The 18,203-nt window shown below is 39.7% G+C and overlaps 1 protein-coding gene across 2 annotated transcripts in view; it reads right to left on the reverse strand.

The window, feature by feature from the left end:
* Positions 1-18,203, reverse strand: part of SLC39A9 (solute carrier family 39 member 9) — a 39,471-nt gene that overhangs the window by 12,049 nt on the left and 9,219 nt on the right. For both annotated transcript variants that reach the window (XM_070417687.1, XM_070417676.1), the window contains exons 2-3: positions 17,825-17,933; positions 2,062-2,262 (exon numbers count right to left, since the gene is read on the reverse strand). In XM_070417687.1, coding sequence (XP_070273788.1) covers positions 2,062-2,262; positions 17,825-17,933 — 310 coding nt within the window. The remainder of the gene's footprint in view (positions 1-2,061; positions 2,263-17,824; positions 17,934-18,203) is intronic.

An 18,203-nucleotide genomic window follows, 5' to 3' on the forward strand; every position in this document is an offset into this window, starting at 1 on the left:
TTACAGTTGTAGATATCTTGATATTATTGCTCTCACTCATCACTACTTTAAATTAAGCATGATTAGTCTTCCTGTCTGTAGATGCTCATGTGACAGAGCTGGGCAACTATCAGGCATCTCTGCACCTAACAGTCATTCAGCCGCCAAATGGTAAAAGTCATGGGATCGCTGCCCACTAGGGACCAAAATATCTATGCTGCTTTCCAGCAGTTCCTATCTGCAAAATTCTCTGTCAATGTATTTGAAAAGAGATATCTGTAAACTCCTATGTCTATTACAACTCTTTCAAGTTTATTTCTATTATGATACTTTCAAGGTTGTATCACCGATCAAAGATGTTGTTGACTTCACCAAAGATGAATTCAGTGATCTTAAGACAAAAAAGTTACTATGACTGGAGTTACATTTTAAAAGTCTTAGAGAATTCTAGTTGTTCTTGAAAGAAGCTTATCTTTCCTTGATAAGCAAGCTACCAATGTGCCTACATATATTTGTAAGAAAATATCTTTGTGAATCAGGACTTTTTAAACTAGTGACCATAAAAACAAACACCCAAATAACTGGATGTTCAACTTAACACTCATATTGCCTTGATAAAGCCCATCTCACAATTTAATGTTTTTAGTCAACCTAAGTAACAGTAGTAGCTGTCATACAGATATCCTAAAAAATAAAACTTAACCCTGCTTCTGATTTAAATGAATTATCTCATTATTTAATGCATTGATAAGGAAGACCTATATTACTAGATCACAAATTTGTTTTAATGTTTTGGTAACCATAATTCAATATCATTGGTTTTTTCTGTAACCCTACGCCAGTGATGGCGAACCTTTTGAGCTCGGCGTGTCAGCATTTTGAAAAACCCTAACTTAACTCTGGTGCCGTGTCACATATAGAAACTTTTTGATATTTGCAACCATAATAAAACAAAGACTTATATTTTTGATATTTATTTTATATATTTAAATGCCATTTAACAAAGAAAAATCAACCAAAAAAACGAGTTCGCGTGTCACCTCTGACACGTGTGTTATAGGTTCGCCATCACTGCCCTACGCACTATGCTTTACATAATAAAACCCAAATATGCAAATTGACCGAACGGCAGAAAAACCATTCGCTATGATGCACACTGACCACCAGGGGGCAGACAATCAACGCAGGAGGTCTGTGGTCAGTGTGCTCCTATGGGGGGAGCGCCACTCAACCAGAAGCCGGGCTGGCAAGTGCAGCAGCAGTGGCAGGAGCCAAGGAGCCCCGGAATTCGAGATGGATGTCTGATTGCCTAAGCCAGCAGGCGGACATCCCCTGAGGGGTCCTGGACTGCGAGAGGGCGGGCTGAGAGACACCCCCGCCCCCCGTCTCAGTGCACGAATGTCACGCACCAGGGCTCTAGTGCTTTGCATAATTAAAAACATTATTCCAAAAAAAGGTCCACAGGCTTTTTTGAGCTCCATGGCACAAAAAGGTTTAAGAACTTCTGCCCCAGTATGCATATATGCATAACCCATGCACACAGACAATAGGGTGATAAAGGCCTGGGATAAGGGGGTGAGGGTAGGGAGAGTGTCAGCAGGCTGGAACTAGAAGGGATCAATGGGGGTGGGTGGGGAAGAGGGGCATATGTAATCCTTTCAACAATAAAGATTTTAAAAATAATTAAAAAAAGAAAATTGATGAACCACTGTTACATGTAACTAAATGGATGAATATTACCAACATATGTTGAGTGAAATATGCCAAATAAAAAAATACAGTATTTTTTTTTTTAAAAAAGACTCTGCCCCAGACTTTTAACTAAACTTGAAAGTTTTAAGATAACCAGGGCAATACTCAATAAACACTCTTTGTGTCACATGTCACAACTCACTAGCTCCCCCAACTGATTAAAATGCTCACACAACTCATTAAGTTGCCCCAAACAAATAAAATGCTCACAGGAACCTGAAGACAAATTTTAGCACTAAATCAGGCCAGTGACATTAAATTATTCAAGCATTTGTGCTTTTCTAAACTGCAAATTTAATGCACTGCCCAGAAAGCCTTGGAATCACTTACCATCAGTAGCATACACGTGGGAGCTGCCAATCTGGTCCACCAGCAACATGAAAACAAAGCCCAGTACCAAGGAAACACCAATATAGGCATGCAGCTGTGTGTGGTGGTCATGGCTGTGCTCATGTTCATGGGCAACTGGTATTACTGCTGCTTTGTCTGATGCAATCACATCCTGTGTTTCACTCCCTTGGTGGTGTTTTCCTAGAGCACAATGAACCATAAAGAGAAAAAATGTTTTCCTCTTAAAATGTTTTCACATAGAAGCTTTCATTCTTCTGTATTTCAAGCTCTACTTACTTTACTGCAAAATCATCCATTTCCTATATTGTAATCCAGCCAAATTCCTTCAATTTAAAAGTTCATGATGAAAAAATTCCCAAGTGTCTTCTGCTTTTGGCATGCAGACTTTTTACCTGCCCTTTATCTCAAAACCTAGGAAGTGGAAGCAAATCACCAAGCAAGAAAGCAATCATAATCCCAAGAATATTATCTCCAAATCTTACTTTTAAGCTGAGAAATTCATGCCAATCTCATTATAAACCACAGTAAGTTTTATTCTGATGAAAACAGGTGAATGAAGAGCGGTAACAAAAAATAATCACAAATTTATCTAGTTTTATATCTTGGTCATTATAAAAGTTGCAAACGAAGAGCAAATTGAAAATAAAATTTAGCTTTAAAAAATATCAGGGGGCAATCACTAACTAGAAACCAAAAGGGGAAGAGCAGTTTAAAAGAGGCACATCCTGCCCTGAACAGTGTGGCTCAACTGGTTGAGCGTCATACCATGCACCAAAAGGTAACCTGTTGAATTCCTGCAGGACACATGTATGGGTTGGGGCTCCATCCCCAGTAGGGGGTGGGCAGAAGGCAGCATCTCTCACATGGATATTTCTCTCTCACATGGATATTTTTTCACTCCCTTTCTCTCTAAATTCAATAAAAACATATTTTTAAAAAAATAGAGGCACATCCTGCAGTCTAAATTCAGTTCTAGAATTATCGTGAGATTCGGAATTACAGTAAATAACACCTGGCTAAGTAATACTATTAGTTTATATTCACATATATGACACGGGAAACAGAAATGTGTCACGGCAAGAATCCTTATCTTTGTTGTGTTTCATGAATAGAGGCTATACTAGACATCTATCATTTATAATCAGATTAAGCATTTTTACCTTTAATTAAAGAAACTGAACTAGCAGCCTGTTGTAATATTTTAATTCTTTAAAAGTCATTTTTGAGGGGCACAAAGCACATGTCATCTGAAGATGATAAAAACCTATATGTTTTTCTAATTACTGAAAGATTTTCTTGTTTGTTTTTATAGCTTTTTTTAAAAGCTTCTTTTGATGTGGTAAATATACATAACCAAATTTACCATTTTAACTTTTCTTTTGTTGTTAATCCTCACCCAAGAATATTTTTCCATTGATCTTTTAGAGAGAATGGGAGAGGGAAAGACAGAGAGAAATATCAATGTGAGAGAAACACATTGATTGATTGCCTCCTGCAAGCGCCCCAACCAGGGCCCAGGCCGGGGAGAAGCCTGCAACCAAGGTGCGTGCCCTTGACAGGAATTGAATCGGGACCCTTTGGTCAGTAGGCGGACGCTCTATCCACTGAGCCAAACCAGCTAGGACTTGCCATTTTAGCATTTTTAAGTGTATAGTTCCCTAGCATTACGTACATTCAGATTGTTTTGCAACCATGAGCACCATCTATCTCCAGTATGGTATGTATTAAGTGTTAAGTGCTCACTAAATGTTCAGGAACGTAGTTATATATTACATGGAATTCATTTGGGAGAATCTTTTGTTTTGTTTTGTTTTGTTTTTAAATATATTTTATTGATTTTTTACAGAGAGGAAGGGAGAGAGATAGATAGTCAGAAACATCGATCAGCTGCCTCCTGCACACCTCCCACTGGGGATGTGCCCGCAACCCAGGTACATGCTCTTGACCGGAATCGAACCTGGGACCCTTCAGTCCGCAGGCCGACGCTCTATCCATTGAGCCAAACCGGTTTCGGCTTTTTTTGGTTTTTGTAATATATTTTTACTGATTTCCGAGAGGAAGAGAGAGGGAGAGATAGAAACATCAATGATGAGAGATAATCATCGATGGGCTGCCTCCTGCACCCCCTCCCCTCGCCCCCACTAGGGATTGAGCCAGCAACCAGGGCATGTGCCCTTGACTGGAATCGAACCTGGGACCCTTCAGTCTACAGGCCGACGCTTTATCCGCACTGAGCCAAGCCAGCTAAGGCTTGGGAGAATCATTTTTAAACATTTTATGTTAAATATTTCACCTGAATATCTGGTCACATACAATACTTAGCAATAAAATAATGCTGGGGGAAAGGAAGAGGAGTGGGCAGGGAAAAAGCAGACACCAGGCATTTTAGCAGACAAAATAAAAAGGAGAGGAGATAGACCTTATTAGCCCATGATCATCCATGTTTTAGAAATCCCGAGAGTAGAGCAGTGAAAATCGCCTGGTGTGCCACAAAATTTTTAAAACATGCAATACCTGACCTCTTTCCCCTTAGATTGTCAAATTAAAAAACGACAACAGCCAACATAACAATAGTCGTCTGGTGTGAATGAATCAAAATTATAACTTTTTTTTGTCAGATTGGCAAAAAAAGTAATATATTTTTTGGTGTGCCTCAGAATTTCAGTAATTAATTTACATGTGCCATGAGTTGAAAAAGGTTGAAAATCGCTGGAGTATCCCTGGCAGGATGGTCCAGTTGGCTGGAGCACTGTCGTGTTCACCAAAAGGTTGCAGGTTTGATTCCCTGTTAGGGCATATTCCTAGGTTGCAGGTTCAACCCCTGGTCGGGGTGTATACCAGAGTCAACCAATTGATCTCTTTCTCTCTTTCTCTCTCTCTCTCTCTCCTCTCTCTTTCTTCTAGTCCCTTCCTCTCTCTCGCAAATCAATAAAAACATATCCTCAGGTGAAGACTGAATACTAGTAAAAAAGAAAATTGCTGGAGTAGAATATAACAAGACTTTCAAAGAGTTCCATTCTTATTAATGAACTAGAAGCCCAGTGCACGAATTTGTGCATGGGTGTGGTCCGGCTGGCCCAGCCCCAATTGGGCAGATCAGGGCCAGGCCTGTCGGAAGGAGCCGGTGGCAGGAGGTTGGCCAGCTCACCCCGATCAGATTGGGGCCCGATCAGGGCCAGGCCCGCTGTGGGGAGGAGGCCAAGGGCAATTGGCCAGCTGGCCACGCCCCCAAATAGGGTTGAGGGGCTGATTGGGGGTCAGCGGCTAGGGGAGCCGTGGGAGGTTGGCCGGCCAGCCCCACCCCCGGTTGGTGTGGGGGGGCCTGACCAAGGGTGGAGTTAGCTGGGGGAGGGCTGCGGGCCGATTGGGGTGGTGGGGGCCCATTGGAGGCGGGGTTGGGTGGGAGGAGGGGCTCTGGGCCAATGGGGTGGTGGGGGCCCATCGGGGCAGGGCTGGCCGGGGGGAGGGGCTGCAGGAGGTTGGCTGTATGGCCCCGCCCCCTATTGGGGTGTGGGGTGATCATGGGTGGGGCTGGCTGGGGGAAGGGCGTGGGGGTGGGGGCGGATTGGCCGGCCACCCCACCCTCGATTGGGGTGGGAAAGGCCGATCAGGGGTGGGGCCGGCTGTGGGGAGGAGCTGAGGGAGGTTGGCCACCGGCCCCACCCCCCAATTGGACGGGTTTGCTGGCCACAGTGGGCATCATAGCGACTGGTCATTCTGGTCGTTATGGCGTTATGGTTGCTGGCTTTATATATATATATATATACATATATATATATATATATATATATATATATATACACATACACACACACACATACATATATGATAGGATAAGAGTTAATTAAACATACTTGCAAATATAACCCAATCCTTTTATTTAAGTGTAGAACAAAATGACAGAGAAAAGCCATAAGATGATAAGTGTACCTCTCTAAAGAATCTAATATGTGGCATTCTTGGAACAATTCATGGGAAATCTATCTTGAACCATTCCTCATGACAAGTTTTGATGATTATCTATTTACTAGAGGCCCGTTGCATGAAGAGATTCGTGCAATAGGCCTTCCCTTCCCCTGGCTGCCAGCACCGGTTTTCCTCTGGCACCCGGGACCCAGGCCTTCGCTCTGGCCGGAGCCTTCAATCTTCACAGCTCCGGACAGAGCCTTCAGTCTTCGCAGCTCCAAATGGAGCCCTCAGTCTTCGCTCCGCCCCCACGTATGCAAATTAACCGCCATCTTTGGTGGGTTAATTTGCATACTCTTCTGATTGGCTGGTGAGTGTAGCGGAGGGATGGTTAATTTACATGTTTATCTATTATTAGGTAAGATGGATACATCACATTTATATTTGGGACTTTGACCCAATAGCCTGCTTTCCTAAACATGTTGCAAAGAATTATGATGGTTTCAAATTTTAGCTGCACAGTAAACAAGCACTGCAGTACTCAAGAAACCATGTTCTTAAAACTTGTGTCTATAAAAAGACAGTTTTCTCACATGAATGCTGATAATCATCTCATTCCAGTGATTTTAGAGCTATAATTATAGAACATGTGAGATTCTTTTTTACATTAACTAGTATTCAATAGTGCTTATTAAAGTGTCAGAGCACTCAGTTAATTAACATGGTATACTGAGCTCTGAAAAAATATCTGTTAATTATCATAATTGCAGGGTCCACAAAAGAACTGAACCATAGGCTGTTGTAACATGTAAATAAACTTCTTTCTTGAAGTTTAGAGAAAAGTTGGCTTGATCTACAAATAAAGAGAGGGAAAAGGTGGGGGGGGGGGGATAAAGTAGTAGAAACAAATTATTATGACTAAACTCATCAGTATGAAGAGAGATGTGGAAAATTTGGATAATTTAATTTAAATAAGCTAACATCATGGTTGAGCTACCACAAAACATTTTCATAGAGTGGAGTATTTGTATTTAGTATTTACTTTTTATAAAGAATGATGGGACTTGTGGTGCTAGCCAAAAGGTAGTGAAGTTACTATAAAGAGATCAACCAATGAACTTGTATGTGTTTATGCATAATCTGGGACACAGACAATGGGGTGGTGAGGGTGGGGGGCGGGGAGGGTGAAGGCTCGGGGGACGAGAGCAGGATAAATGAGGTTAAGGGGGGGGGAGGACCTATGTAATGATTTCAATAATATAAAGTCACTAGAGCCTTAGTCATGTACTGATAAAAATAAATATTCTGTTCAAAAAACATCTAACTACCTGAAGACTACATAAAGTAAACAATATCAACAGGAGAGAGGGCAGCAAAAACTTCAAAAGAAACCCTGTCCTTCTGGCCAAAGAACCAGAAAAAGGGGCTGCTGAGAGGTATTGGTGGGGAGGGGAATCCCCTTTCCCCTTTTTAAAAAAAATATATTTTATTGATTTTTTACAGAGAGGAAGGGAGAGGGATAGTTAGAAACATCGATGAGAGAGAAACATCGATCAGCTGCCTCTTGCACATTCCCTACTAGGGATGTACCCACAACCAAGGTACGTGCCCTTGACCAGAATCAAACCTGGGACCCTTCAGTCCGAAGGCCGACGCTCTATCCACTGAGCCAAACTGGTTAGGGCCCCTTTCCCTTTTTTTCTCTGGCCCCTTCTCTTTTCTTTGCCAGCCCTGACTTGAAGGCAGCCCCAGTTGCAGAACTACATGGCAATCATGTAGTAGTTAAAACTCCAGTAAAAAACAAAACAAAAAAAACACCATCTTTCTGGCACAGTAACTGGAAAAAATGGCCCCAGTAGTCTGAAAAGTATGAGGGAAATTCAGTTATTCTGTTTGTTCTCTTTTCTCCTGTCACTTTGCCCTGAGGGCAGCCCAAGTTACATGAACTATGCAGTGACAGTACAGGCAGCTAAAATTCCTACAAAAACTTCTTTCTGGCCAGAGAACTGAGTGGTAGTCCCCTGGGAACCAGAGAATATGAGAGAAATACTGGAAAGAGCTGGGGGCGGGGGGGGGGGGGGGGCGGGCAGTGTTCCCCCTAATCCCGTGTATAAACGATACAAGTTCAAGATGCACCCCACCCCTGAACTGAGTAGGGACATGACAGACCCAAAGCAGTATTGCAAAGGCTTTAAAAACTAAACTAAGTCCGGTGGCTTGGCTCAGTGGTTGAGCGTTGACTTATAAACTAGGAGGTCACGATTCCATTCTGGGTCGGGGCATACACCTGGGTTGCATCTCTCATCATTGATGTTTCTATCTCTCTCTCCCTCTCCCTTCCTCTCTGAAATCAATAAAAATATATTTTTAAAAAACTGAATTAAAATTAGAACCATCACCCAAAAAAGGCAACAGAGAACTGGCAGTCCGAGAACTGGCAGTCTGACCAAACCAGGTTAATTGCCTGCTAAAACGAAAAACACACACAACAATAACAAAAAAACCCAACAAACAAACAAACAAACAAAACATTCTTCAGAGGATTTTGAGAGGACCCAGAGTCTCAAATTATAATATTAAAAATGTCCAGGATACAATAGAAAATTACTTGACATATAAAGAAAAAGGAAAATATGGCCAATTACCAATGAAAAAGATAACCAACCCAACCCCAATATAGCTCAGATACAAGAATACTCAAAAGACTTTAAAGCAGCTATAACTATGCTCTCTGAGGTAAACACCCTTCAAATGAATGGATGTTCTTGGTAGAGAATTAGAAGCTATAAAAAGGAATGAATTAGCAATTTTAGAACTGAAAAATATAATCTGAAACAGTAAGTTCACTGGATAGGTTCAATAGCAGAATGGAGATGACAGAGGAAAGAATCAGTGAACTTAACCACAAGGGCAGAGTTGAACAATACCAATAGAGAGCACATGGCTCACAAAATCTAAAATGTTCACTATCTGACTCTTTACAGAAAAGGTTTGCCAACATCTAGTTTAAACACACAAATTAGGCCCTGGTCAGGTAGCGCAGTTGGTTAGAGCATCGTCCCGCAGGTTCAATCCCATCAGGGCACATACAAGAATCAACCAATGAATGCATAACTAAGTGGAACAGCAAATCGACCCCCCTCTCTCTCCCACCCCCTTGTCCTTTCTCTCTCTCAAATCAATCAGTAAGTACAATTTTTAATAAAAATAAATAAACACACCAGTTAGAAGACAGAGATTGTCAAATTAAATTTAAAAAACATGATACAACTATATATTTATAAGAAACCCACTTTAAATATAATGAATGACAGATTAACAGTGAAAGGATCAAAGAAGATATACCATGTAAACACTCATCGAAAGAAAGTTAGAGCCTAGCTGGTTTGGCTCAGTGGATAGAATGTCGGCCTATGGGACTGAAGGGTCCTGGGTTCGATTCTGGTCAAGGGCATGTGCCTCAGTTGCAGGCTTGATCTCTGGCCTTCGTCAGGGTATGGGAGGCAACCAATCAATGTGTGTCTCTTATATCAATGTTTCTCTCTCTCTCTCTCTCTCTCTCTCTCTCTCTCTCTCTCTCTCTCTCCCTACCTTCCACTCTCTAAAATTCAATGGAAAAATATCCTTGAGTGAGGATTAACGAAAAAAAAAAGAAAGAAAGGAAGGAAGGAAGGAAGGAAGGAAGGAAGGAAGGAAGGAAGGAAGAAAAGAAAGCTGAAGTGGCTATATTAATATTATATAAAGTAGACTTGAGAACAAGGAATATTACCAGGGATAAAGGGGGACATTACATAATGATGAAAAGGTCAATTCATCAATAAGACACAGCAATTCTAAATGCGTAGACACCTAACCAAAGAGCTTCAATATGCATAAAGCAAAAACTAATATAATTGAACAGAGAAATGTACAAATCCACAACTGTACTTGGAGACTTCAATACTCCTATCGCAGTAATCAATAGAACAAGTAGAAAATCAGCAAGGATATAAAAGACCAATATTATCAAACAGCTTAATCTAATGACATTTATAGAACACTCTACCAAATAACAACAGAATACACACTCTTTTTAAGTGTATAAGGAACATTCAGCAAGATAAACCATATTCAAGACCATTAACAAAGTATTTAAAAATTTGTAAGCATTCAAATCATACTAGATATGTTCTTTGACCATAATGAAGTTAAACTAAAAATCAGTAACAGAAAAAACCTGGGGAAAGAATTGGAAATTTAATAACACACTTCTAAATAACACATAGGTCAAAGGAGAATTTGGAAGGGAAATTAGAAAATATTTTGAACTGAATAAAGATAAAAATATATCAAATTCCTGGGATGCAACTAAAATAGTGCTTAAAAGGAATTATAGCAATAACTGCTTATACTAGAAAAGAAGAAAGATCTCAAATCAATAAGCTTTTACCTAGAAAAACTTGAAAAAGAAAAGCAAATAGGTGGAAGAGGGTATGAGGGGGGGGATAAACAATGATGGAAAAAATATTAAATTTAAATTTTAAAAAGGAAGAGCAAATAAAGCCTAAAGCAAGCAAAAGGAATAAAGAGCAGAAATCAATAAAATGGAAAGCAGAAAAATCAACAGAAAAAAAAATCAATGAAGTCAAATGTAGTTCTTTGAAAAAAAGTAAAATCGATGAACCTCTAGCCAGAATGACCACATTAAAAAGAGAGAAGACAAATGATCAATATCAGGAATGAAAGAGAAGAAATTACTACAAATATTAAAAGGATAATAAAAGATTACTATAAACAACTTTATGCCCTAAATTCTTCACCTTAGAAGAAATGAATCAATTCCTTGAAAGCACAAACTTCCAAAGCTACTCAAGAAGGAATAGAGAACTTAAATAGTCTCATATCTATTAAAGAGATGGAATTTATAGCTAAAAGCCTTCCAACATAGAAAACTCCAGGCCCAGATGGTTTCATTGGTAAATTCTAGCAAACATTTTAGGAATATATATATTATTGATTTCAGAGAGGAAGGGAGAGAGAAGAGATAGAAACATCCAGGATGAGAGAGAATCATAGATCAGCTGCCTCCTGCAAGTCCCCCACTAGGGATCAAGCCCACAACCTGGGCATGTGCCCTTGACTGGAATTGAACCTGGGACCTTTCAGTTCACAGGCTGACATTCTATCCACTGAGCCAAACCAGCTAGGGCTAGGACTAAATATTTTTAACTCTATGCAGTCTCTTTCAGAATACAGAAGAGAGAACACTTCCCAATCCCAAGGGCCCAGCGTTATTCTAATAACAAAAACCATACAAAGATATGGTAAGGAAAACCATAAGCCAATATTCCTCATGAACTGAGACACAACAATCCTCAACAAGATGATAAAAAATTCTCAGCAAAGTAGGAATATGAAAAAATTTCCTTAACCTGAAAAGGGAATCTATAAACAACCTACATCTAACATCATAGATAATGATGAAAAACTGGCTGAGAACAAGCGACACTGTCCACTTTGATTCCTAATCAACCTCATAATGGGTGGTATAGTCCATGCAATAAGGAAAGAACAAAAGCATATTGGAAAGGAAAACACAAAATTGTCTTTATTTATAAATGACATGCTTATTTATGTAGCAAATCCCAAAGAATCTATAAAAAACTTCTATAAAGAATAAGTGAGGTTAGCAAATTCTAAATACTAGAATACTGAAAAGAGAAAAATTTTAAAGTATCATTTACAACTGTACTAAAAACTTGAAATATTTAGGTATAAATCTAACAAAATATTTATAGATCTGTCTATTAAAAATGATAACACTCACTATAGAAATCAAAGAAGACCTAAATAAATGGAGATATATATATTATGTTCATGGATTGGAAAACACAAAATTCTTAAGATGTCAATTCTCCCCAAAGTAATCTACAGATTCAATTCAATCTCAATCAGAATCCCAGCATGATTTTTTTGGCAGATATTCACAAACTCATTCCAAAAAACTTCTATAGAAAGGCAAAGGAACTAGTTTAACCAAAACAATTTTGAAAAATAAGAACAAAGTTAAAAAACTCCATTGTCTGATTTCAAGATTTGCTATAATGCTACAGTCTTCAAGACAAGGTAGTATTAGCAAAGCACAGACAACATAGATAATGGGGAAAATAGAGAGTCTAGAAATAGACCAAACACAAATATGGTCAATTGATTTTTGACAAAGGTGTAAAGACAATTTAATAGAGGAAAGAGTCTTCAACAAAGACTATTGGACACCTATTCATATGTAAAAAACTAACCTTCATTTTGTATTCAAAATTAACTCAAAATGGATCATAGACCTAAATGCAAAACCTAAAATTATAAAACTTCTAGGAAAAAAAATAAGTCCAGCAAAGGTTTTTACATATGACACCAAAAGCACAATTCATTTAAGAAAGAACTGATAATTTAGACTTCATCAAAATTTAAAACTACTTTGTGAAAGAAGCTATTAAGAGGATGGAAAGATAAGTCACAGACTAGGAGAAAATACTGGCAGATCACACATCTGATAAAGGTCTTGTATCCAGAATACATAAATAACTCTCCAAACTCAATAATAATAAAATTCAATTTTTTATTTTTTAAATATATTTTATTGATTTTTTACAGAGAGGAAGGGAGTGGGATAGAGAGCTAGAAACATCTATGAGAGAGAAACATCAATCAGCTGCCTCCTGCACGCCCCCCACTGGGGATGTGCCCGTAACCAAGGTACATGCCCTTGACCGGAATAGAACCTGGGACCCCCAAGTCCGCAGGCAGACGCTCTATCCACTGAGTGAAACCAGTCAGGGCTAAAATTCAATTTTTAAAAAATGAGCAAAAGATTTGATATCACCAAAAAAATATATAACAATGGCAAAGAAGCACAGGAAAAGATTTTCAACATCATTCTTAATTAGGAAATTGCAAATTAAAACCACATTGAGATACCACTACCCTTCTAATAGAATGACTAGAATAAAGAACTAAAACAAAACAGACAATACCAAGAGCTGGCAAGGAAGAGAACCAACTGGAACTCATACATTAATGATGGCAATGCAAAATGGTACATCCACTTTGGAAAAATTTTGGCAATTTCTTATGATGTTAAACACACGTACCCAGCAATTTCACTTATAACTATTTACACAAGAGAAATAAAAACTCATGCTTACACAAAGGCCTGTACAAAAATGTTTATGGTGACTTTATTCATAATCACCCAAACTGGAAATAACTCATATGTCTTTTGACTGGTGAAGGAATAAACAGATTAAGGTTCATCCAAACTATGGAATCTACTCAGAAATAAAAATGTACAAACCATCCTATATAATAAAAGCCTAATATGCTAGTGTCCGGTTGTCTGTTCAACCAATCAAAATGTAATATGCTAGCCGAAACCGGTTTGGCTCAGTGGATAGAGCGTCGGCCTGCGGACTGAAAGGTACCAGGTTCGATTCTGGTCAAGGGCATGTACCTGGGTTTCGGGCATATCCCCAGTGGGAGATGTGCAGGAGGCGGCTGATCGATGTTTCTCTCTCATCGATGTTTCTAACTCTCTATCTCTCTCCCTTCCTCTCTGTGAAAAATCAATAAAATATATTTTTTAAAAAATGTAATATGCTAATGATATGCTAAGGCCACTCAACTGCTTGCTATGACATGCATTGATCACCAGGGGGGCAAACAGACAACTGGTCGGCCAGTTGCTATGATGTATACTGACCACCATGGGGCAGACGCTCTGACCAGTAGGTTAGCTTGCTGCTGGTGTCCGGCTGATCGAGACTGAGCCAGATGGGCCAGACACTCCCTGGAGAACCTCCCACAGTCCCTCCCCGGCTGGCCAACCTCCCACGTCCCTCCCCGGCCCTGATCGTGCACTGGTGGGGTCACTTGGCCTGGCTTGCACCCTCTTGCAATCCGGACCCCTCAGGGGATGTCAGAGAGCTGGTTTCGGCCCGATCCCACAGGCCAGGCCAAGGGACCACACTGGTGCACAAATTCATGCACTGGGCCTCTAGTTAATACATAGAACAATATGACAACTCTCAAATGCACTATGCCAAGTGAAAGAAGCCAGACTCAAAGGCTACAAGATTCCATATATATGACATTGGAAAAGGCAAAACTATAGGGACAAAGAAGAAATAAGGTTTGACTACAAAAGGGCAGCATGAGAGAATGTTTTTTGTGTGTGATGGAACTGTTTTGTATTTTGATTGCAGTGGCAATAACACAACTCTATGCATTTGCCAAGTCATAGAGGTGTCAAAAAATGGGCAAAGGATCTAAATAGGCACCTTTCAAAAGAGGACATAAAGAAAGCCAAGAGACATATGAAAACATGCTCAAAGTCACTAATCATCCGAGAGATGCAAATCAAAACAACAATGAGGTACCATCTCACACCTGTCAGATTGGCTATCATCAACAAATCAACAAACGACAAGTGCTGGAGAGGATGTAGAGAAAAAGGAACACTCGTGCACTGCTGGTGGGAATGCAGACTGGTGCAGCCACTATGGAAGACAGTATGGAGTTTCCTCAAAAAACTAAAAATGGAACTCCCATTTGACCCTGTGATCCCACTTCTAGGAATATATCCCAAGAAACCGGAAACACCAATCAGAAAGGATATGTGCACCCCTATGTTCATAGCAGCACAATTCACCATAGCTAAGATCTGGAAACAGCCTAAGTGCCCATCAGTATATGAATGGATTAGAAAACTGTGGTACATCTACACGATGGAATACTATGCTGCTGTAAAAAAGAAGGAACTCTTACCATTTGCAATGGCATGGATGGAACTGGAGAGCATTATGCTAAGTGAAATAAGCCAGTCAATGAAGGAAAAATACCACATGATCTCACTCATTCATGGATAATAAAGACCATTATAAACTTACAAACAATAATAGATACAGAGGCAGAGCTGCCTCAAACTGATTGTCAAACTGCAGCGGGAAGGCCAGGGAGGGTTGGGGGGCAGGAGGAAGAGGGGTAAGAGATCAACCAAAGGTCTTGTATGCATGCATATAAGCATAACCAATGGACATAAGACACTGGGGGATTGTCAAGGGCGGGGGGGTCGGGGGGGGGGGAAGGACACATATGTAATACCCTTTGTAATACTTTAAGCAATAAAACAATTTTTAAAAAAGTCATAGAGGTGTACACCAAAAAGAGTGAATGTAAATATCCTATCTAATAATAGACAAACATGGTAATTGACCATACCTTCGCTACGCCTCCCATTGGCTAATCAGCACGATATGCAAATTAACCGCCAACAAAGATGGCTGCTAATTTGCATACTGCAGGCAGGGCAGGACAGTGCCATTCTGCCTGCCCCGCCACTATCCGGGCCTGCTATCTGCGACCCAGGGCGGCAGGTGTCCCATGTGCGACCCGACCCGGGGCGGCCGGGCGGAGCAGCAGTGATCGGCCTGCCCGCCCGGGCGTCCCGTGTGCGACCCGACCCAGGGCAGAAGGGGGGGGGGGGGCAGCAGCAATCAGCCGGCCCACCCGGGCGTCCCGTGTGCGACCTGCCTGGGGCGGCACCCCAACCCCTGGGTCGGCACTGCCGTGTGTACGACCCGAGGAGGCGGGGCAGGCACCAAGGGATCGTGCCTGCCATCTGCCACCTGGGCAGTGGGCCTAAGCCAGCAGGTGGTTATCTCCCAAGGGGTCCCAGACTGTGAGAGGGCACAAGTGGGGCTGAGGGACACCCCCACCCCTCCTCACCAACCAGTGCACAAATTTTTGTGCACCGGGCCTCTAGTATGTAAATAAAAATAATAAAATAAATTTTAAATGATGGCTTAGAGCTGGAGACTAATCCATGATGAAAGGTTAAAGAGACAGGAACGCTTATTTTTTAAAAAGTAGGTTTATAAAATATCTATTTTCAGATGAATCCACAAAAATATTCTGAGTCAAAATCAGAAAAACTGAAAATAAAGGGATATAACCCAACACATAATAAAGATTAAAACTATATCTGAAATATGGTATGTGAATTATATCTCAATAAAACTATTATTAAAAACAACAACTTATACCTTAAGCACTTCTTTCCTTTACCCCAGTGTTTCCCAAACTTGTCTACTAAGAATTATTTGGCAATTTGTTAAAAATAGATATACCCAGGCCTTTTCTTTGGGGAGGCCAAGAAACTATATTTTTAAAAGACACACCACCACCCCCAAGGAAATTTTATTATCAGACAAGTTTAGAAAACAACCCATAATTCTTTCTTAGCTACAAAGCCAAGAAAAAAATTTTAATTGTCTATTTAGTCATGGTCTGAATGTTTCCTAGTATACCAGGATATTGATCACTACAGTGGAATAATTATACTTAGAAAAATTCAAGCTGATCCACTGGGATATGAAAGAAAACTTTGACACATATTTACTTTAATCTTAGTTTAAACTTTTCTATAATTTTAGGTATGAGTTTTATAATGAACACAATATATTAATAGAATAATACATATATATCTTTTTCCCCAATAGGATGTGTGATCAAAAGAGTAGGACCACTGCTCTAAGGTTCCTTATTATTTTTCTCCCCCTAAAGCTGACAAATCCTCAGCCTGTTCCTAATCCTTACAGGTATCTGTGATGTTTCATGACAAGTAGCAGTCTGACTTTGCTGAATCACAAATTTGAATCAAGTTATGTTTTCAAACTGGTGTGAACAACCAAATTATTTAGCAGGTGAGTGAACCAAGAGGACTGTCCAGCATTTGTTCTCACACAGGTATACTGTTCTCTGATTGTTATTAGTGTCAGGAAGAGTCCTCTTTAGATATTTAGTTTTTCTTTATTCTTTACTGCAGGGGTCCTCACCGATTACCTACAACAAGCATGTCAAACTCGCAGCCCACGGGCTACATGGAGCCCACAATGAATATTTTTGTGGCCTAGCCAATATGACGGTATGTAAGAAACATTTTAATAAACATTTCATAACTTAATTTTTACAATATCCTGTTCTACATATTAATAATGAACTACAATGTTCACTAATGACTGATTACTATAATCATGTTGCATTCATTTCCCTTATGCTCCTTACGCACAGGCGCACCATTTCTCTCTACTAATATTAGCAGCGAATATTTTAGCAGCTGATTGCCACGTAATGCAAATTGATTTATTTGCATCACCCTTATTAATTTGTGCAGTTATTCAGTGTCTGGTAAGTTAATGTTCAAGAAAAAATATTAATTTTTATTAAAATGTTCTACTCTTTTATGTTAACGATTACTCATTTATTTCAGCCCTTTGTGTTCAGCATGTCTCTATTGAAATAAACCTACGTTTCTATGAAAATTGAAGTTTTTGTTTTTTTTTGCAGCCCACAGAAACTTAAACCTTGTTTATCTGGCCCATGTTAGCCTTTGAGTTTGACATGCTTGATCTACAAAGTTTATTATAAAGAGTCCTTAAATCCAAATGTGTACTAGTATATCTACATAGTTTTTCAATTAAAGAATACTAAAAATACCCATCATGTAGGATTTGGGAAGTTTTTAAGTGGGCATTAAAAAAGGTCAGTCAGACTTTGAAAGACTGAAATTCATGCGTTATTGAAAATAAATCTTAAGTGGTACTCATGAATTGGGGCACTCAAATCACATACTGCTAAGGATGTGTTCAATGTAAAAAATGTCAAAACATATATTTTAAGAACTCCTTTTAGGGTAGACTTCTATGGCAAATGTCAATTGAGTTCAGAAGAAATACCATTAAGCTCCTTTCAACTCTCCATGTCAATAACATATTTCAAAGAAGGCCTTTCTCTCTCTCACCCTCAAGAATATCTTCATAAAGTGCATGTACTCCTTCAGGCACGATGACTGCCAGTGCAGTTCCACAGAGAAGGCCGGCACCCAAAACAGTCACCAGCTTTAGGCGCTCCTGGAAAGAAAAAAAGAAAAAGAAAACTGTTGAAAAGATTGATGAATGAATGGAAAAAAATTTCTGAAGTATCTAATCAAGATTGTGAGCTCTGCTCATTTGTGAGACCAAAATCTATAATGGCTAGTGAAAATAAAATAGGGTCAGCTTCATGAATAATTAATGCCAGTTGAAACATAGAGATGCCATTTTAAAATTTACCAGATTTGCAATGATGTAGGAAAATTTTTCTACTATCCATGATAGGGAGAAATGATCATACTTGTCTAA

The sequence above is a fragment of the Myotis yumanensis genome, unplaced genomic scaffold (genome assembly GCF_028538775.1).
Source record: "Myotis yumanensis isolate MYYU_CA2020_CCGP unplaced genomic scaffold, mMyoYum1.0.hap1 SCAF_1, whole genome shotgun sequence".
In the NCBI taxonomy this organism is placed as follows: domain Eukaryota; kingdom Metazoa; phylum Chordata; class Mammalia; order Chiroptera; family Vespertilionidae; genus Myotis; species Myotis yumanensis.